This window comes from Mustela erminea, chromosome 4 (assembly GCF_009829155.1).
Source record: "Mustela erminea isolate mMusErm1 chromosome 4, mMusErm1.Pri, whole genome shotgun sequence".
Taxonomy (NCBI): Eukaryota; Metazoa; Chordata; class Mammalia; order Carnivora; family Mustelidae; genus Mustela; species Mustela erminea.
Window position 1 is genome coordinate 69,394,233 of NC_045617.1, and position 21,963 is coordinate 69,416,195.

The 21,963-nt window shown below is 38.8% G+C and overlaps 1 protein-coding gene across 1 annotated transcript in view; it reads right to left on the reverse strand.

Annotated features, from left to right (window-relative positions):
* The window catches only part of ENPP3 (ectonucleotide pyrophosphatase/phosphodiesterase 3), a 75,224-nt gene that overhangs the window by 19,341 nt on the left and 33,920 nt on the right, over positions 1 to 21,963 (reverse strand). Inside the window, exons 12-19 of the mRNA XM_032339505.1 lie at positions 17,019 to 17,127; positions 15,917 to 16,045; positions 15,250 to 15,281; positions 11,523 to 11,650; positions 5,801 to 5,867; positions 3,906 to 3,993; positions 2,236 to 2,414; positions 745 to 796 (exon numbers count right to left, since the gene is read on the reverse strand). Of these exons, the coding sequence (XP_032195396.1) occupies positions 745 to 796; positions 2,236 to 2,414; positions 3,906 to 3,993; positions 5,801 to 5,867; positions 11,523 to 11,650; positions 15,250 to 15,281; positions 15,917 to 16,045; positions 17,019 to 17,127 (784 nt within the window). The remainder of the gene's footprint in view (positions 1 to 744; positions 797 to 2,235; positions 2,415 to 3,905; positions 3,994 to 5,800; positions 5,868 to 11,522; positions 11,651 to 15,249; positions 15,282 to 15,916; positions 16,046 to 17,018; positions 17,128 to 21,963) is intronic.

Here is a 21,963-nt window from a genome sequence, read left to right on the forward strand (position 1 = left end):
AAGAACAGTATGTCCTAATGTACTTATTTTTATTTGCCTATTATTTCTAAACACCCATCAATTACTGATAGTTTAAAAACCTACAAGATATTCATGCCATGCAGCAGTACTCAACAGATTATAAAAAGATTATCAGCCAACCTAGGTATTTACTGAACTCTTACTGTGTGCCAGGCACTATTCTAAGTGCACACATATATTAACTCATTTAACTGTCTCAAAAACTCTATAAAGAAGGTATCCCCATTTTATAAATGATGAAACAGGCCTAGTGAGTTTAACATAAGAATACTTAAAAGATAACAGGTAATAATAATATTGCTGCGGCCAGGCACTATTCTAAATTATTTCCATGGAGTAACTTTTTCAGTCTTTAGAACTGCATGAGGTGGGTGCCGTTATTATAGATGAGGAGACTGAGACCCAGAGAGGTTAAGTGATTTGGAGTCACACAGACAAGAAGCAATAGAGATGAGCCATTTGGGCTACTCATATCTAAGAAAAGGAACATGCACAACCATTTCAAGGAATTTGTGTTCTTGGGAGCACTGTAACTACCCCAGGCTTGTGCTTGTTATTTAGATCTAGTTTTGTGGGTTTTTTTTTTCTTCTTCCAGTATACTGGCAATATAATCTTTATGTTCAAAAGCCTCTATGAGTTTATCTTAAGGAATCCCGAAAAGGCAATATTGTGTTTTGTTAGGCTTAAACACCAAAGATTTGACATGTTTTCTACTGACTTACTTTCATCTTGAGAGAGATTTAGCATTTGATTCACATGTTCTAAAGCAATATCCTGCAAAACAATATGGGGAAGAGAGAAAAAGTCAAGTCAAAGTGATAAGACATATTTTAAGGGGATCAGGATTATTTCTGCAGTAATACCCTAATGTTTTACTACTAAGCAAGGAAGCCAAACTAACCTGAGTTTAAATTCCAACTCTGCCACTTGCTTAGAGACGGAGATCCTACTACCGCTTGGGATACTTTGTGTGGGAGTTAACAAAGATACAACTGATAAGGAGGCAAAGTTGTGACCACAGCTAGAATCAACTACTAAATTAGAATGACAACATCTCTGGGCTTCTCAGGCTTTAATATGAGTACAACTCACTTGAGGGGCTTGTTAAAATGCAGATTCTGATTTGTAATCCTGTGCCCAGTGGGGCCCGAGTTGCTGGATCTCTAACCAGCTTTCAAGAGGCAGATGCTATTCCCGTGACCACACTTGGAACAGCAAAGGGCATTCTTTACAAAGAAGAATTTGGAGGTTTGCAGTCAGGTAGATCAAATTTCTGTGACCTTGGACAGTTTACCTAGCTTCTTCTAACTCTTCTTTGTTCCTAAAATGGAGATGAAAACACCCACATCTTAATGTTTAACATTATTATTATTTTAAATGGTGGTTCCATCCAGGTAAGCTGTAGGTAAGAAACCTACACCCCTACTCTGATCTGATCAAGCTGCGGACTTGATTTTTATTGGGAATCTTGGCTGGACTTTTGTCCTTTAAAGCCTCTTTCGGTCAGCATTTCTTTATATACCTATTGATCTATGTGGCGTAATGTTATTTTGAGGATTAGAGAAAGTCAAGTCTTTGCTCTAGGACTAGTCTTTTCATGGACTGGCTCATAAAAAGGTGCCTTCAGGCCATGAAGAGTTACCTCGGGTAACTCTTACCCGAGGCAGCAGGTACTTATTTAACTCTACAACATTTTTAACCTGGCATTAAATGCACCTTGACATTGGTTTTAACTTGACTGACTCCTAATAACAGGCCTCCAATTCCACCCTGAAATCCCAGCCCCCATCCCTGTGCTCTGGTTCTCACAGGGAGGGTTGGTCCTTGGATTCTGAGCTCCTGTTCTGATTCCTTGCCTTCAGGGGTTGGAGGACTCCTAGCGCCAGAATCTCCCTAGCTGTAAGAGGATAAGTTTACAAAGGAAACCAAAGACAGCTTCAAGATTCTACTGCTTTGAACGGTTAAGGACACTTAGCCCACAAGGGAATTAATAATGTCCAAAGAGTGCTTTCCAGTTTACAAAGCATAGTCACATACTTAATCTTTCAGTGCATCTCTCATCTCCAGACGAGCTTCAGAGAAAGCACATATACTTACTTAGTAAATATCTGAACTAGAACACAAACCTGGTGGTCATCTACCCCTATTATAACCCTGGTTATAGATCAACTTGCCCCTTCACATTCTTATGGACATGTGAAGTTATTACTTACGTTCTGTAGCTTGGGGCACAAACAGTCTAGAGTATCTGTGGGCAACGGAGTAGTAAAGCCACAAACAGAAGGCTTTGACACTTCCTCTGCATGGACCGGCTCATAAAAAGGTGCCTTCAGAAGATGGTTTAAACTACCATGGGTGCCATTGTTTGGTGCTGGTTGAATGTGTAGAAGATCTGTTTTAAAAAATAAATTCACAGTAGTTTTAAATTAAAAGGCAACACCTGTCTAGCATTTGGAAGGAAACAAAACTTTCTTTAATAAATTCCACTATAACGTGGTCTTGTATTGCATATGCCTTTAGGTTAGTGTCCCTTCCCTCGGGGATGTCTTTTGGGGCTAGGGGTGTAGCAAGGAGGGGGAGAGAGAGAAGGGGAGGAGAGAGAATCCCAAGCAGACTCCTCATGGAGCACAGAATCCAACGTGAGGCTCCATCCCATTACCCTAAGATCATGACCTGAGCCAAACCCGCTTAACCTACTGAACCATCCAGGTGCACATGCTCCCTAACCCCACCCCCCTTCCATAGTTGCTATCACCTCCTCTTTCTAGACAATGGGAACATTTACTACACACACCTTCAGGAACTGTTTCTGCTCCTCCAGAGAAAAGTATCATTGTTTAAATGGTCACTTTGTTCCTTAAGCATATCCTGGTTTTCTAGCATAAAAAGCTATACTTTTATCAGGAACAATTTTGAAGAATTATATTTACTTAGTTATATGAAACTTCTTTAAGGACAGATACCTTTAAAAATTAACTCATAAATTTTGTGTAATATTTAGATCACTTTTTCTACTTTTTTCCCTACAACAACCCAATACACAGATATTTTACAAACACAGTCTTTTAAGTGGTTCCTGCTGAATGCCACCAAATAGAACTCCCTTAGAGCTGAAATCCTATCTGGTTCCTTCTAAGCCTCCTCACAAAGGGCCAGCATCCTTGACCACAAACTCAGCTTGGGATCTGAGAGTCAAAGTTGGTAAGGCTACAACACATTATTTTCAAATGGATACTCTTTGGTTTCTAAGTCATATTCAATCACCACAGGCCTTTGGCAAGATTAGGGATGACAATTTTGAGTGTATTTACGTCAGAATTCCTAAAGCTCAAGGTGAAATTACAACTTACCCATTGCCTTACCAAGACAAATGATTTAGTAGTATAACGCTCTGAAGTAAGCATGTAGGCAGAAAAGTAGGAGAGATCCCCTAAAACTCTAATTCTTAACGTTTTTTTTTTTCTCTTTTTAAATACTAAGTGTAATCCAAAGCATCTGTCCAAGCAAGTACTTCCTATCATCCTTTTATGCTGTAAGTTTTTCTCTATAATTACAAGAAAATACTTGTGCTTTTAGGGGTTCTTTGCCTGCTTAGAGAAGTTAGAAATGTAATTTTAATTATCTAAGTTTTATGAAATTTTCAAATAGTAGCTGACAGAAAAGCTGGTCTCCTGGGAGCTAATGTTTATCATTAGCAACAAACAGGAAGACTTGACTCTTAGGCCTGAATAATTCTGATGATGATTCCTTCTCATCGTTTCTCCTTTCTGTCTTCTTAGGGTAAAGCATCCATCTCTGGGATTCAATTTATTACCAATTACAAAATACATATTTTTAAAACTATATCCACATTTTGGTGTCAAATGTAAATAGATATACTCACCACATATTAGGTTATAGATTTCAATATTTTCAAATGGCTCAATTTCAGTCTTCTCTTTAAAACTTGGTCCATGGGCCAAGAAGATAGCCTAAGTGACAACAGTCTATGGTTATGAGATGCCATCTAAACGCAAAAACAGATATTGGCAAAGACCCAATTTTCCCTCTGTCCTAGCTCCCCAGTTGTGTCTGAGGCTATTGTGAGGAATTCTTGAAAATGATTTTTATATCATTTGCACCTATGATTGGGATTCCAACCATCCCAGTCAAATATAATCTATATTGTATTTACTTTTGCTACATGGACCTGCTTCCACAGCCCCTCTTATGTCAACAGAGGAGGAGAAACCAGGAACACCGGACAACCAGGGTCAGCACAGTTCTACCATATGTATGGTACAAATTAGAAATTCATCAAATAATACCAGATATTCTTTCCACAGTCCTTTCATGTCATTGTTCAAATATGTTAAGTGACAAAAACTGTTGAAGTCTCTAAATGCTACATTTTTTTTTTTACAACTTATACTAACCCACTGATTTCTCAAATATATCTCCCCTCTACTTTTAGAAATAAGAAACCTGAATACTTTTATTTACATTTAATTAATTCCTGTTAAATATATTATGAATAACACATCTAATACTTTCAGACTATAAATAACTAGAAAAAAGTGTCAAACATAAATATTTTTTGGTAACAGTGTCATGTATCTTTTTTCCCAAGATAATTAGCAAAGAACAGGAGGCCTAAGTATTCCTTATAGTAACTGGCTGAATTATCAAATATCAAATACCAGTAGTATTCTGCATCTCTGGGTCTCCAGAGACTTTTCAAATGTTTACAAGGATCTATAGCTCTTCATGACAATGTTAAAAGGCAGTATATTCAGAAAGAGCCCAAAACATTTTCTTTAATTGGGAAGGATGGGTGTATGTGTGTGTGTGGGGGAGTGTGGGTGTGTGTGTTATTATTAATGGAAATAGATAAGACAGCCAGTTGCGAAAAGTCTTAAGGCTTTACCTATGGGGGAATATCAGTTATACTTTATTCAAACAGTCTCTTCCCTGGGTTTCCAGGACACAGTATGCTCCTCCTGGTTTTCTTCCTTCGTTATTGGCTTTACTTCTAAGTGTCTTTGCTAGTGACTCTTTTTCTTTCAACTTCTTCAAGTAGAATTGCTTACAGCTCAGTCTTTGGTCTTCCTTTCTACCTATATTCACTCAGTTTCTGAAGACTGTCTCTAGTTGTGTATCTTTTAAAACTAATTTGCACACCTAAAACTTAAATTTTTAAAATCTCTGCATAGACAGACTCTTTTTAGGTGCCCATAAAACTTCTCCACTTGAATGCCTAATAAGTATTTTGAACTTAACATACCCAGTTGAACCCTCACTCCTTCCTCTCCAATCAGCCGTAGTTGAACATCCTTCCAATAGCCTATGACTCTCTCATCCCCAACATGTCAGGCACACTGCCACCTTCAGGCCTTTGCACTGGCTGTTTCCTCAACCTGGGACACTTGTCCCCTGAATATTTGAAAGGTAAATTCTATCAGCTTCTTCAAGTCTCTGTATAAACATCATAATGAATCTCACCCTCTCCACCTTGTGTAAAATAGCACACCACTCCCATGGTTCGCTGAAACATCCCCAATGTCTGCCAACTCTGCTTTTCTTTCATTTCCCATGGTACCTACCCCTAATATACCAAGTAATATACTACATTATTAATACCAATAGTCTATATTCCTCTGTTAGAATGAAAGCTTCATGAGGGCAGGGATCCTTAGCTGTTTTGTTCAAAGCTGTATTCAAGAGCCCTGAAGACTGCCTATCACAAAGTAGCTACTCAATAAATATTTGTTTAAAAAAAAAAATGAAGCAGTAAGTTACCTCCATGCTCTTAAATTCGTTGTTATAACCATGATTGCCTCCTCCACAGGATGAATATGCTTTACTCCTTTAAAGAAATAATAATGTTACATTGCAATAAATACATGGATATGAAATCATACTCTTAACCTGAGCTTTAATGGATTTTTATGTACCTTCTGCTTTTATAGAAGTAAATTTTTCTGTCAACAACAGCATAAACATAGTTCTTTTCATGCTCAAATTCATAACCATAGAGGAACAAACAGAATGGCAGGAGAGAAGGAAGGAGAATTCCAGAATCTATAAATAGAATTCAAAAGCCTTTGACACTTAGACATTGACAAGATAAAAACAAAGGCATAGATTAAAAAAAAAAAATCGAAATGTTAAGATTGTGTGTCAGCTGCACATCAATAAGAATTTAAAAATATAAAAAAAATCTTATAGCTTACCTGTATCTTTACACATTAATTCATGTCTGAGTGATTCAGAACAGTTTGACTAATATGCTACTTAAAGCATTTCAGTACTTTAGAATTAAGTCTTTGAAACTGGGAAAAAATATTGATTCCTGTTAAAGTATAAACAATATGGAGGGGAAGTTAATTATAACACTTGGTAAGAAGAAGCTAGTATAATCTTATAAATTCAGTTTATTTTTAATTTGGGGGCCATTCTTCCATAGGCTGTTGCCCTATTACTTGAAGGACTTTTCAAATATAATTAGTCTTTTGTCCACCTTCTCATACTTTAGTATTTGAACTGAGAAATATTAGCAATTTTATACATAGTTGGTTTTTATACATGAAGGCAAAATGGCAACAAATAAACCTAGTTTTTTTTTTTTTTTAAGATTTTATTTATTTATTTGACAGAGAGAAATCACAAGTAGATGGAGAGGCAGGCAGAGAGAGAGAGAGGGAAACAGGCTCCCTGCTGAGCAGAGAGCCCGATGCGGGACTCGATCCCAGGACCCTGAGATCATGACCTGAGCCGAAGGCAGCGGCTTAACCCACTGAGCCACCCAGGCGCCCAAACCTAGTTTTTTTTTTAAAGCAATAATGTCATAGGAGTTCAAATTAGGTCGCTAATGGAAAAAAAGCCTTCTCTTCCCAACAGTTGGCCTTAAGAGATTTTTCTCATTTGCTTTCTCACTCCTACCTCCCACTCCTCAGGCAAATACATGCACGCAGTGTTTTTGTTTGTTTTTATGTCGTAGGCAGGACTTAAGTGTCTTAAAAAATTAACTTTCACAACAGTCATAAATGACTCCTACTCAGCTTAAATAAAAATAAATCACAAATTAAAAAATAAATCACAACACTGAGCAGGCTACACTCATCTCTACCCAAGAGAGGAAAGAAAGGAGAGGGTAAGGACTAGCAAGAGTGGGGAAAAACAGAAGGAGTCCTATTCAAATTCAAAATTCAATTACCCAAGGTGCCAGTTCATTACTTTGGTTAATTCCAATAAAATATGAGACAGAAGGAAAGAGTTGCTTAAAAATATTTTTATCCTTATTTCAGTGATATTTGGTTCCATCAGATTATTGGAACTATATGGGGATAATTAAGTTTTAAATTCTGTGTGGGAGGCTAGAGGATTCATTAATTAAAGGGGAAAAGAGGTCTTTAGAATCAAGTCATTGGTAAAATTTTCTGAAGTTGATCCTTCCTTTATTTTTTATTTTCAGAAAAATATTTAATATTTTCAACTTCTCACCGAACTCAGTTAGGAAACTAGTCAATATGAAAGTCAATACTTACTTGGAAGTAAAAGGTTAAAAAAAAAAAAAAAAAAAACAGTGTTTGAAAAACAAGATTTTCTGTCCTCAAGTGAAAATTCTAGCAATTGGCTCGCTCTTCCAACTCTTCCAACTGGTCCTGTTTATGCTTTCCAACCATTAGACTGGAAATTACATATGGAAAAACAGAAGCCAGCATTGGGAAAAGATGAGTTGATTTTATCTATCCTGGTTAAGCTCAACTTCCAAGTACCATATGAAATCTTCTGGAACATATTCTCTTTTATCTTCTCCATGCCTAATTAGTCAAGTTGAAATCAAGGCCAGTTTCTCCACCACAGTTGAGTAATGACACAGGTTGGAGATGAGCAAGACCTCTTTCCTGACTTTCAGACAGCTGCCAAGTCCCACGCACCTGCACAGTCCCTTTCACATCTTCCCCTGCTCTCCTCTTCTGCCGTGTTCAGCCGAATCCTTGTTACTTCTGGCCTGAACCAAGTTCCTAACAGGTCTAAGTGGTTATCCTGACTGTGAATTTCAGAGTCTTCCCACAACACACACCCACCCACACACATACACATGCACACACACACACACACACACACACACACACCTCTTAGCCATATTGACACTGAGCTCTCTGAAATGCAAATGCTCATATCCACATATTCACCTTAGCCACCCTGTAACTACCAACGTCCTGCTTCCTTAACTGTCAAAAGTCATAGATTTTAGTCATGACAGTTCCTTTAGGAAGAGACCAACTCCATTCTCTCAGGGCTCTAGTGATGCAGAACTATTTGAAATTGCTGGAATCTAGTCTTTCAGCCCGGAAACCTGTTTCTACACTTCCTTGCCCCAGAGCGGCTGCTGGCTTGAAAAAGGTGCCCCATTGCTCTGAGTAGAGAATTTTGAGAAAGAAGCACCTCTGTGAATACAGCCTGGCAGTGCTCGAGGCTTAGCAAGCCGATGGATGCCTTCTAGCAGAGTGAAGTGGTCCATTTCCTCCTGCAGACATAGCCCCCTATCAGGGCTCAGTGAGCTGAGCAAGAGAGTTGTTTTCACTGCCTCTCTTCTTGGCTGAATGCTTCTGGGCAGTGCACAGACTACACAACTACCTGAGGCAGACTGGCTGCATGTGACAGCATTTAGCTATCCCATCCTGAATCTTCAAAGCCCAGAGCAGTAATCACAGCCACCAGGAAGCTTCCTCTGATGTTCTCTGACATCCACACCTGGGCTGTGTAATCACTCTTTTTGTTTCCTTGCATTTTGTACGTGATCCTCACGCAGCAATCCTCATGCAGTATTTATAACAACTGACTACAATTCTTGTCTTTCTCCTTTCCTGCACAAAGATCCTTAGCGGGGGACTGTGTCTACCCCCATTTCTTAGAAAGGTACCTGGGAGGGACACCTGGATGACTCAGTCAGTTAAGCGTCTGCCTTTGGCTCAGGTCACAATTCCAGGGTCCTTCAACAGACTCCTGCATTGAGCTCCCCACTCAGCAGAGAACCTGTTTCTCCCTCTACATCTGCTGCTCCCCCTGCTTGTGCTGTCTCTCTCTCTCTCTCTGACAAATAAGTAAAATCTTTAAAATAAAATAATATAAAATAAAATGATTTTTTAAAAAAGAAGAAGAAGAAAAAGAAAGGTGCCTGGGAGATATTTGTCACTTTTCAATCATAAAATGAAAAGCTATTATTCAAGTTCGTTTAGGGAGCACTTTAACAATACTTCAGTTGTAGTTTCAAATAATTGGGTTTCCTCAAATTAATAAAATCCAACACATTTTAGGCAAAATAAAGATGATGATGGTGAAAGTTTATACTAAGCGATGATATTTGCTATAATTCTGGAAAGGAGATCTAATCTAGTTATCAAATATCGGACATTATAACTAAAAACAGCATACTGTAATGTAGAGACCAGGCAGCCTGACACTCATGTGTTAAGGGCTGGAGGTAGAGCGAACCCAGGGCTTGATCAGATGAGACGCCCTGGTGGCTCAGATTGGGGCTGTTGGCAACATTTCCCTTTGATATAAATGAGTTTGCTTTAATATCAAGAGACTAATAAAACCAGGCTAATTTGGTGTTGCAGATGATGAAGATGAAATCCTGAGACATTAATTTGTTTATGTTCTCACAGTCTATGTGTGGAGGCGGGTCTTGAACCCTCAGCCTTGAACATCTTGCTGCTAGTGGTTACATTTAAAAACCTCGTAATTTGAGACTAGATATTAATGTGTAATACCCAGAGGTATTCTGGTGGCTGGACTCTCCTTCTATAACCCATCGGTCATGTTATAGGATGCATGGGCACTTCTGCATTTGTTACCAGTGACCTCTTTATTTCTTCCATTTCATACTCTCAACAGTAAATATTTGTGGAGCCATTTACCCACATTTGGACATATATTTGCTCGCATGATACATGCCTACATTACTAAGAGCTTTATATACTTAATATTAGTAAAGCTTCGTCTTTTTAGTTCTTCCGGAGAATGCTATGGTGAGCCATACAATAAAGCCACTCATCCTCGCAAAGGATTGTGAAACCCCAATCCCAAGGAGAGAGGCCAACGCCATCTTGTGGTCAGCCGGGAGCACGCACACTCCCTGGCCTAACCTTGTACTGCTTAGAACAGGTTTTGCCAAAACCCCAGTTCCTCACCCTGTACCCACTCATATTAGAGCCCAACTGCCTTATTTTTCTCTTGTTTCCCCTTTGTTAAACATGTCTTTCAGAGTCTGTACACCCACTGTCTTCTGTATCCTCCGGCATTACACTGCACACAAGTAAGGCCAGAAAATATGATCCTGGTTCCATTTAAACCCACGTATGCACATGCAAAAACCACCACCACCACCACAACACTGGAATGAAACAAAGAAATAGGAAACATTAGTTGCACTACCAGAAAGTGTGTATGTATTTGTTTGCTGGCTTATTATCAGTCGTCATCATTGGACAAGAATCCTGTCTGTTATCCTTCAAATGCCTGAAACAAGGCCCAGCACACACAACAACAAACATGATTTTGTGAAACCAATGAATGAATTGGTTATCTTGGGATGAGGGGATTCAGAATGGTTTTTATTTTCTCTAAACACAATTATAATTTACAAATGCTCAACAATCAACATGAATGGTAACTAGAAAAAAAAGACCAAGCTAACCAATGGGTTAGCTTGGCCTCAGAACCATAAAGGTGCTCCTTTATAAAAACCACAAAGATGACAGACAACGATCTCAAGGAACCACCCAATCAATAACTTACTACCAACCTTCAGGACATCTGATATCATCTTTACATCCCGTCTACAACCTTAAAATGACCTGCGTGGGGGTGTGCTGGTACTGACAGTTTCTGGAACAGTCTACAGTGTCAGTCTTCTTCCTCTTGCTCATCTGTCTTGTGAGGATTAGGATGCTAAGACTGAAATGCCTAAGAACAGGCATTTCAAATGCAGAAGTTCTAGGTGGCATGTAAAAAGTCAAGGAAATATCAATACTCAGGAAAAAAAAAATCACAGGATTATAATAGCAGGGTAAAATTAAGGTAAAGAAATAAAATCCTGCCATTTGCAACAACGTGGATGGAACTAGAGGGTATTAGGCTGAGCTAAATAAGCCAACCAGAGAAAGACATTTATCATATGATCTCTGATATGAAGAACATGAGAGGCAGGGTGGGGGGTTGTGAGGGGAAAATGAAGCAAGGTGGGATCGGGAGGGAGACAAACCATAAGAGACTCTTAATCTCAGGAAACAAACAGGGTTGTTGGGGGGGGGGGAGGGTGGCTGGATTATGGACACTGGGGAGGGTATGTGCTATGGTGAGTGCTGTGAATTTTGTAAGCCTGACGATTCACAGAACTGTACCCCAGTGCAAAAAATACATATGTTAATATAAATAAAAAAATTAAGGTAATCTATATTGAAAGACGGTTGTTTTAAGTATTACAAGACAAGTGAACAGATGCACAAACCTCACAGCCAGCCACTGCCGATCCACCAAAAGATGAACCTTGTCAATTCTAATATTTTTGGCAAAGTGGAGTCGTTTTGGCAAATCAGGAGTCAAATAGGGTTTGAAATGCTGATCAGGTTTCCGGCACTAAAAAATAAGTAAATTCTTTCTTCATGTAAGTTATAAAATATGCAAGCTAATTCAACAATAACATCTTCTAAGAAAATTAAGCACTTTTTAAAATTAAGAGGATTTAAATTTGGCTTATAAAATAAGGATATGAGGGACGCCTGGGTGACTCAGTGGGTTAGAGCCGCTGCCTTCGGCTCAGGTCAGGATCTCAGGGTCCTGGGATTGAACCCCACGTCGGGCTCTCTGCTCAGCAGGGAGCCTGCTTCCCCGTCTCTCCCTGCCTGCCTCTCTGCCTTCTTGTGATCTCCCTGTCAAATAAATAAAATCTTTTTAAAAATTTAAAAAAATAAAATAAGGATATGAAACCTAGTATCATTGTGGTCACATTTCCCAATTATGTTGTTTTTATTGTTGCAAGTTGTTGACTTAAAATTATGAATTGGTTCTAAGTTTTTCACCATAAACTTCCCCTCCTTTTTTGACAGACACTAGCTACGTTGAGACTTCGACTGGCAATTACAACTTTTGAATTTAAATTACATATGAAGACTACATAACACAGTAAATATCACTAAAAATTTAAAGACTCAGTTTAATTGCACCAAAATCCTTTTTCAATGGATTCAATTTACCCTTGAAATAACCTACATTTGCTTACTTCTCAAATCAAATGAAAAGTTTCTGATACCTGGCACAGTTTCTTTATCTTTAAAACTCATGGATCTCTTACAAACTAGAGGGAAATGTTTCCTTAATAAGTAATAATTAATAATTACTGCAGTAACTTGGTGGCATATTTTAAAACTGTGTAAAAATGCAACTCGGGGCACCTGGGTGGCTCAGTGGGTTAAAGCCTCTGCCTTTGGCTTGGGTCATGATCCCAGGGTCCTGGGATTGAGCCCCACATGGGGCTCTTTGCTCAGCAGGGAGCCTGCTTCCTCTCCTCTCTCTCTGCCTGCCTCTTTGCCTACTTGCGATTCTTTCAAATAAATAAATAAAATCTTTTAAAAAAACTGTATAAAAATGCAACTCATAGAGATCTAAAAAAACAAAAAAGTAAGGAGACAAGAACTAAAACTAAAAATGAACTTTTTCTCCCTCATGACCTTTTTGAGAAACAAGAGAAAAAAAATACAGGTAAGAATATGGGGAAATTAAATTTTTTTCTACTTCTTCATTTTTATTTAAGTCTCAATCATCTCACAAATACTTTGTCTGTACTCATTACTATTTTGTGCTCAATTTATAGAGGAAAAAAAGACACCATGAAATTGAACAAAAAAAAACTAAAAAGGAAAATGGACAATAGAGCAAGAGAGTTATAGGATGAAAAGGGGAAGAGAAATTATTTATTGCACACATATTTTGGCCATTTTTCTTCTTGCGTAGTTTTGTATCTTTACTAGGCCTCCTCTTCTTTTTTTTTTTTTAAAGATTTTATTTATTTATTTGAGAGAGAGAAAGAGAGCATGAGCAGGGGTCGGGAGAGGGAGAAGCAGGATCCCCGCTGAGCAGGGAGCCTAATGCAGGGCTCGATCTAAGGACCCGAAGACCATGATCTGAACTGAAGGCAGAAGCATAACTGACTGAGCCACCCAGGCACCCCCATTGTTACTTCCTTCAGAAGTCAATATTTTTGTAACATTCAGGCCAAGTGCTCTATGGCAGCTCTTGGGTACACAGCTTCCTCAAAGATACACGGGACTAGACTGTACCCTTGAGGACCGAAAGTCACGTGTCAGTCACACTCTCCTAGCTGGTGTGTAGCCAGAATAAATCCCAAGGAAATGGGAGGCATGTTGCCAACTTCTGAAGGAAGAATGGGGTTATAATTTGCATTTGAGAATTTAGGCTGAAGACTCTAAAGTTGGGAAAACTTGGGTCATTTTATCTAAGAACAAAGTTGATATTGTTTTCTGTCATGCAGCCACAATACTGTTGAGCTAAAGAGCCACCCGTTCATGTTTGGTTATGTTTGTCCAATAAAAGCTCAATACGGGACCAGGGACCAGCATTACCAGGAATATATATTGCACTGCCAATGCAGTATTTCCTGGGAATAACAGATGACTTCAAGAAATGGTGGTCCATTCCTTCAGGGTTCTGTGGCTCCAGGCCCAGCCTATTCTTACAGTGCCAGGTAATGGGTTTCCAAAGCCTGTGGTAAATTCCCTGCACCATCAGAATTGTTAGAGATTTTCCCCTCCTCACCAACACGGCTTCAGCTATAGGGCTAGTGAGGTGATGAGGATAACACAACAATATGTGGTTTTAGAGAGTCCACACGCTGAAAATTCCCAAGTGCCCCTCCAATCAGCATGGACACACAGCCTCTCTGCCTTTCACCAGCATGGGGTGAGATTGCCTACCCTGCGTACTCAAGATCAGCGTATCAGAAGGTGTAAGAGAAAAAAGGAGTGATTAAGACTAAAGAATTGCTGATCTAGTGGTCATTTCAAGAAATATTTTTTAGGGGCACCCGGGTGGCTCAGTGGGTTAGGCCTCTGCCTTTGGCTCAGGTCATGATCTCAGAGTCCTGGGATCGAGCCCCACGTGAGGCTTTCTGCTCAGCAGGGAGCCTGCTTCCTCCTCTCTCTCTGACTGCTTGTGATCTCTGTCTGTCAAATAAATAAAATCTTAAAAAAAAATTTTTTTTTAGATTTTGTTCATTTATTGGACAGAGAGAGAGAGATAGAGAGAGCACAAGCCTGGGGAGTGGCAGATAGAGGGAGAGAGAGGAGGCGGCTCTCCGCTGAGCAGAAAGTCCAGCACGGCTCTATCCTGGGACCCTGGGATCATGACCTGACCTGAGCAGAAAGCAGACGCTTTACCAACTGAGCTTCCCAGGGGCCTCGCTAATGGTCATTTCTACATCAGATGTGCTGTGGGTCCCAGGAGACAGTAACACTGCTCCCGCTGGGTTTTCCTCACTTTCAATGATTCACATTTCATCTTAACATTTTTTACTGTAATTGCCGCCTATACTTAAAGAAACCTAGCCCCATCCCAAGCAATGATAGGGTCATGAATCTCTGGTAATAGATAATATACTTGGGAATATGCCTTAAATACGGAATTATTAAAACTATACTTAAGAAGAAGTCTCTCCAGGAGCAGCAAATGTCACTTTGAAAAGCCCAGATGGCTTTAAGCTAGGTATCTGGAGTTTGCCCTACTCCTTTACTCACAACCCAGAATGTGGGAACCAATCAAAAGCAGTTGCAATTATACTTAAGAGGGTGAAGGGATGATTTTTCTGACTCGTATGAACAGAACGGTAAGAGTTCATGATTCACTATTTTCCGATATTAAGTCAATTAAAACATGTGACAGGCGGCGCAGCCTGAGGCTCCCTGGCATGGCTCTTTTGCAGGGGCCATCAGCCTGCTCAGTGAAAACCAGGAGCCCCCCAGACTAATCTCCTGGAGGCACGACAACTGCAAATGGAAACACCTAAGATAACAGCAACCGATATGCATGTAAAATGATGTCAATGGAGGGTTTCATAAATAAATGACAAGTGGCTTGGGCTCAGAAATATAGATTTCTTCCAACCCAGATTTTAAGGACATTCTATTACCTCACATATATGTAGTAGGACACTGTATACTTACACTGAGGTTCCTGACAATTTCTTCAGAATTAACTGTTTCAAAAAAAAAAAAAAGAATCACATCACAAATGTGAACAACTCAGATGAATTTGACATATACATTTATTAAGGACTATGATCTGGTAAGATTGAGTAAAAAACTATTTTCAACAAAGAATTATTTTAGAATTTAAGAATATATTTTAACCTACAAATAGTATACATTTTAAACTAACAATTATGTAAAATATATTAAGTTTATTAATATTACTATTTTAATTAATTGATGTTTTAATTAATATAACTAGGATTATTAATGTAAGTAGACTGTATTTCATTACATATTATTTATTATAAATATCTGCTTATATGGCTATAAGTAGAACATATTTAACCTAACAAGTAGAATATATTATTTTTATTATTATTAACATTTTGTTTTCATTAATACTTTATTAACATTAACAAAATTAAGTGGAAGATGTTTTAATTTGAGAATATTAAATATTACCATAGACTTTACAGACTGACTATATTTAAACAAGGAAGGGGATTTCTCCTTTGCTTCTGTATGGTCTTCCCAAGAAGTCAGAAGAGGGGCCTGGCAATCTCCACATCCTCAGAATCATAAGGTATGGCTATTCACATTCAATTTTACCTTTTGTTTCACATGGCATCTTCATACTTACAACTGTAAAAGTCATGAGGTATATTACGAGCCCTGATACGAGGGGCAGGCCCTTCGTACATGTAGAAGTTTATTCGAGGAAAATAATTAGTCATATATTCCATTTTGTCACAGTAAGTCTGATCCATTCCTGAATTTTAAAAAAAGTATGTATACCACTGAGTATAGATAGATAGATAGTAACAGATGGTAACAATCTGTTGTCTTTGACCATTTCAAATCAGAGATATTCCATGTTACAGATCTCAAAACAAGTTTCACTGAGCACCTATACAACTGACCCTATGATTTCACTCTAAATGGCAGACCTTGAAAACCCTGGCAGTGGAGGAGAAGGGTCACATTTATAAGAGAAGAATAAAGAAGAATTATGAACAGATCATTTGTTCAACATGAATCAACTAACTTCAAAGAAGAAAATCCTCTGGAGAAATTTATTTAAATACATTATTTAAATTTATATAAGCAGCATGCACTTTAAATTTCTTTTGTTTTTTTTAAATTTTTTTAAACAAAATGGACATTAAAATGGTTCACTTTCATTTTAAAACAGTAGGACAATGTGTTAAGAAAACATTTTAGAAATTTTTTAAATAAATTACTGTTTCTCGTTAACTTGACGTCATAAAATATGAACAAAAGTTCTGTACACATAAAATCCTTTTCCTCCTCTCCTCCATGCCTCATTTCTTCACAGCCTTTGGAGCTAAGCTTGACTAACCTAAGGAAAATCACCCCATTTCTGCTTTATGTACCTCCAAATACACCTTATCTAGTAAAGTACTTGACACTGAATTGGCACTCAAAAAATATTTGATTGAACAATAACCCAGCCATATCCCTTACTTTTTACAGAAAAGTAAGTATATGGATGGATTTTCAGAATTAATGTAAGCATAAAATAGAAATTTTAATTTTAGTCTTCTATTCCTCACAGCCTACCACAAAACTTGTTGCTTGCTCATTCAAAATGTTTTAAGTCTGGAAGTAAACTCTAAAATATCACTATCCTTTTCACATGTTCCTTGAAATGGTAAGACATAATCAATGATAAAATATAATTTTAAAAGAAAAGTATAAAAGAAAAAGAAAAGAAAGTGTACCATGGTCAGCCAAAAGGATTATATTGACACAGTTGTGTAAGTTCCGCTGTTTTAAGCCTTCCATCAACATACCAAAAGCTTTATCTACCAACTGTAAGGCTTGAATTACCTGAGGGGGGAAAAAAAAGAGTTAAGATTTTCTTCATTTGGGCGCTTGGGTGGCTCAGTGTGGTTAAGCCTCTGCCTTCGGCTCAGGTCGTGATCTCAAGGTCCTGGAATCGAGTCCCGCATCGGGCTCTCTGCTCAGCGGGGAGCCTGCTTCCCCCTCTCTCTGCCTGCCTCTCTGCCTACTTGTGATCTCTCTCTGTCAAATAAGTAAATAAAATCTTAAAAAAAAAGATTTTCTTCATGAATTCAACATTAATTAATGAAATCACTATTTAAGGGAATAAAAATTGAATAAATGTCCTTCTCTGAAATTTCTGGGTTTTGAAGTAGGACATCAGAGCCTAGCATCCATGCTACCACATGGATTCCCTAAATTTCTATAAGAAAATTAAAAAAAAATTAAACCATGTTTCAACAAAGGAAAATAGACTATTGGCCAATAAATATCTAAGGAAACGTTCAACCTCCACAACATTACTCAGCTGTAAAGGCTTTCATGATCATGCCCAGTGTTGGGGAGGGGTTGTCCATGGACACCTCTGTAGAAGTCTTCATGGGTGCTGGGGGAATCACGTGACAATGCCTAACCAGAGAGTAAAAAAGACACATATCCTATAACCTAACAGCTAACTCTGGGCATTTGTCCTCATAAACACTGAAAGTACAAATGGAAATTTATACCTAAGCAGGGAGTCCTTCGTGGAGCTCCATCCTAGAACCCTGAGATCATGACCTGAGCCTAAGGCAGATACTTACCTGACTGAGCCATTCAAGTGCCCCTCATTTTTAAATATATTTAACATTTCTCAGTAAACATCGTTGCACAGAAAATGAAAAGGAAATATATCTAGATAGTATTAATAGTGGTTATCTCTGAACAGTGAACTGGAGTTCATGTCTATTTTATTGGTTACATTCTTTTGTGTTTTTAAAATTTTTCTCCACTTCATCACCCTAGTGCATTGGACTGACAAGTTTTAAGTGAATACATTTTAACTGACATAACATTATGTTATGTCAGTAACTGACATAATTATTTTTTCAGTGACTAGGAAAATGTAATAGCAAGGGATTGGGAAAAATGTGTAATCTCTTATAGTACTATTATAAAATGACAGCTTTTTTTTTTTCTTTTTTAAGACTTTTACAAGCCAATTACTGTCAAGAGCTTTAGTATATTAACTCATGAAATTGTCATGGTAATATGGTAATATGGTATGGTAATATGGTAATATGCATGGATGGAGCTATTTCCACCATCTGGAATTTCCAGGAGGAAAGACCAGGAAACTTGAGGTTTAAAGAAGTTAAGTAACATGTTCATGGTCCCACAGTTAATAAGGGACTTTTCAAACTGGTTCAATCTACTGCTAAATCCATCAACTCTTGAGTTGCTTTCCTGATTCCTGTTCTTTTCTTTCTCTTTTCTTTAAGTTTTTATTTATTTACTTGGTGGGGAGAGATGCAGAGGGAGAGGGGTTACAAGTAGACTCCCTGCTGAGCTGGGGGCTAGCTAGGAGACTGGATCCCAGGACCCCCAGATCACAACCTAAGCCAAAGGCAAATGCCTAACCCACTGAGCCATCCAGATGCCCATCCTGATTCCCATTCTTAAGGTGACCATGCACTCTGGTTTGTGACCATGAGTCACAATTCCCACCTGTTATGGCATAATTATGCCTCCTTTTGTGGTCATTCTACTCACTCCTCCCAATTGTACTAACAGTCATCTCCAAGCCTCCTGGCATCTGCTGCCATTGGACTTTCCACAGATTGAAACATCTGTGCATGTGCCTGCCTCCCCAGGAAAGTGTGAGCTCCTGCAGGGAAGAGACCCTGCGATCTAACTCATCAGGTTTCCCAAGCACAGAGTCTGTCATAAAGTATCCACTCAACAGATGGCACATTCTACTAAATGTTAAGTGTCTAGATGCTAGTCCCCTACTCTAGCCCAGACAAAGGAGAGAAACAAGAAATCTCTGTGACAGGCAATAAGTGAACAGTTTTTAGGATGGGAAGATAATAAATAGGAACAGAAATGTTTGAAACTTTGGGAAAACCAAGTTCAGATTAGAAAACCTTGCTTCTTCACCACGGGATCGTGATCATTCACTTTCGGAGTGGATACATTAGAAATAGCAGAATCAGTTCCGAAACAATGAGTTAAATGGTTAGACTCTCAATAAACAACTGTTTTCTGGATCTAGAAGTTCCTTATTATAAAATGAAATTCAAGGTTGCAGAGGAGAATGCTAGTAGGAAGTTCTATACAGCCTTAACATCATTGGCTTTTCAATAGGTACAACACCCTTCCTGTGTATTCTGCCTCCACGTGCTTCCCCCAAAAGTGGAGGCCCTTAGCATTCTAGAATCATTCTGTCCTGTTCATGAGCATTATCAAAAATTTAAGTTGATTTGTACTTAATTTCAGGTTTCTTTTCCAAATTTAATTTTTCTTTTTCAACTTTTCATTCTGTCTAAGATGTAATACTTTGTTTTTCAATAATGAATTAACAGCTGAAACTTGTTCAAGTATTAGACCATTACTTAAAGCTACCCAGGACCAGTCAGGACATTCTGCACCTAATTCAACTTCCATACTAGAGAATCCTTGGAACAAATTTGGTATCAAGAAGTTGCTGGTCTCACCAGACTTTAAATGTCTCTCTTACCATCTACTACAACCCCAGTTCATAAAGCCCTCTTCACTTATACCAGGCCACCATCAGCTTCCCATTTAAACACCGTTTAAGCTATCACATTCTTAAGGTTTCTTAAAATAAAAACTCCTTATACATTAACTCATTATTTCTTTTATTTGCCCCTTCCACATGGTTTCTGGGTAATGGCCTCATTTTCTTCACCCCTAAGAATGTCTTGCACAACATTAGGTCCACCAGAAACTGTTCAAAGTAGACTTTAAAGAAATAGTGGAGCAAGAGCAAGACGGTTTTGATGAGCTAAACATCTAGAACTTACTAAACTTTCAACAACGTAAGAGAGCAAACTAAAACAGACTTTTTGATTTCAAGTTATGTCTTAACTCTGAATTAAAGGATGTGATTAAAAATCCCAGTAACAATAATAAAGCCATGAAGGCATCCAGTTTCTCCATCCACTTTGCCTCTCCTTCTAACTTTTAAATGAGGTGTGGTCTTCATCCTTCTTTTGTTTTCACTCTTCACTTTCATGAACCATCTACATGCTGCCAAGCTGCTCAATCTTTATCTCCTCTGAGCTTTAATCCATGTTCAGTTGCCTTCTGGGAATCTACCTTTGGAAACTCCAAGCAGCTTAAGCACACCATGATCTTCTCTTCTCCTCCAGAACTAACCCCCTTTAGTCACCTCATTGGTGTAAATAGAAACACCTATAGCAGCTCATGATAGAAATCGGACAATTGTCCTTGATCCACCACCCCATCACCCAACTCCTAGCAAGCCATGCCAAATCTATTCCCAAATCCACTTCAAACGATCTCCTACCTTCGGTGATGGTTGCCTCTACCCTAATCCTAGACACAATGATCTCTTTACGGGAAAGTTGTAAAAGCCAACTTGTCTCCCCTCACCTTCCCTGTTCCCTCTAACCCATTCCTCTCATACAGTAAAACTGATCTTTAAATACACACACATCTGATTATGTCACTTGCCTTGGTGCTTCCATTACACATTCTATGGCCAACAGGGATGTGCATGATTTGGTGCCCTGCCGCCTTCTCTAGATTTCCCCTTAGCTCTCACCTCTAGGCCACTGCACTCTAGACACTGGTGAGAGATAATGCACACACAGGGATCCCAGCAGTGCCTGGCACAGAGGTGCACACAGGAAGAGTTAACTGCTACGATTATTAACTATTATATCATGCAGTCCATTCGTCTAACCACCGGTCGGTCCATTTGCCTGTCTGTTCATTTGTTCATTCTGTGCATTCCTCGACTATAATCAGCGACTCCCTCAACCAAGTCATTTGTGAACTTTTCTCCTTTTTATTATTCAGAGAACTTTCTAAGCAGCCCCAATCCCCACTCCACCACAGACTAGGTTAGGACCTCCTCAATAATCTGTCAGGGCACCTTGATCTTTTCCTTTGCAGTACCTTTCAAAATTATACTTAAAGTTTATTTGGGGACCAAACTAGAGCATTGACTAGAAGAAAAAGATATGGTACTTGATATTAAGTCAGCAGCAGGGGTCAGGCAAATGCAGATTATAGTTTCCCCTCTCAAGTAATTATATCAAATATGGGTAAGAATTAAAATAGAGGGGCACCTGGGTGGTTCATTTGGTTGAGCGTTTAACTCTTGAGTTTGGCTCTGGTCATGATCTCAGGGTCGTGAGATCAAGCCCTGCGTCAGGTTCCAAGCTCATTGGGGGATCTGCTTGAGATTCTCTGTCCCTCTTACTCTCCCCCTCCCTTCCCCAGTTCATAGGCACTTGCTTGCTTTCTCACTCTCTCTCAAAAAAAAAAAAAAAAAAAAAGGAATTAAAATAGAAAAGAAGTGCTGAATATACTTCTTAGTGGCATAGATACTATGCCACTCACCCTTAAAATAGCATGATTATATGTTAAATTCTGGGATATGGGGCACCTGGGAGGCTCAGTGGGTTAAGCCTCTGCCTTCAGCTCAGGTCATGATCCCAGGGTCCTGGGATCAAGCCCCGCATCAGGCTCTCTGCTCAGCGGGGAGCCTGCTTCCCCCTCTCTCTCTGCCTGCCTCTCTGCCTACTTGTGATCTCTCTCTCTCAAATAAATAAAAATCTTAAAAAAAAAATTCTGGGATATAGTCAAAAACAGTGTTGGAATGCAAAGGATGAAAAGGTTTAAAATGGCAGG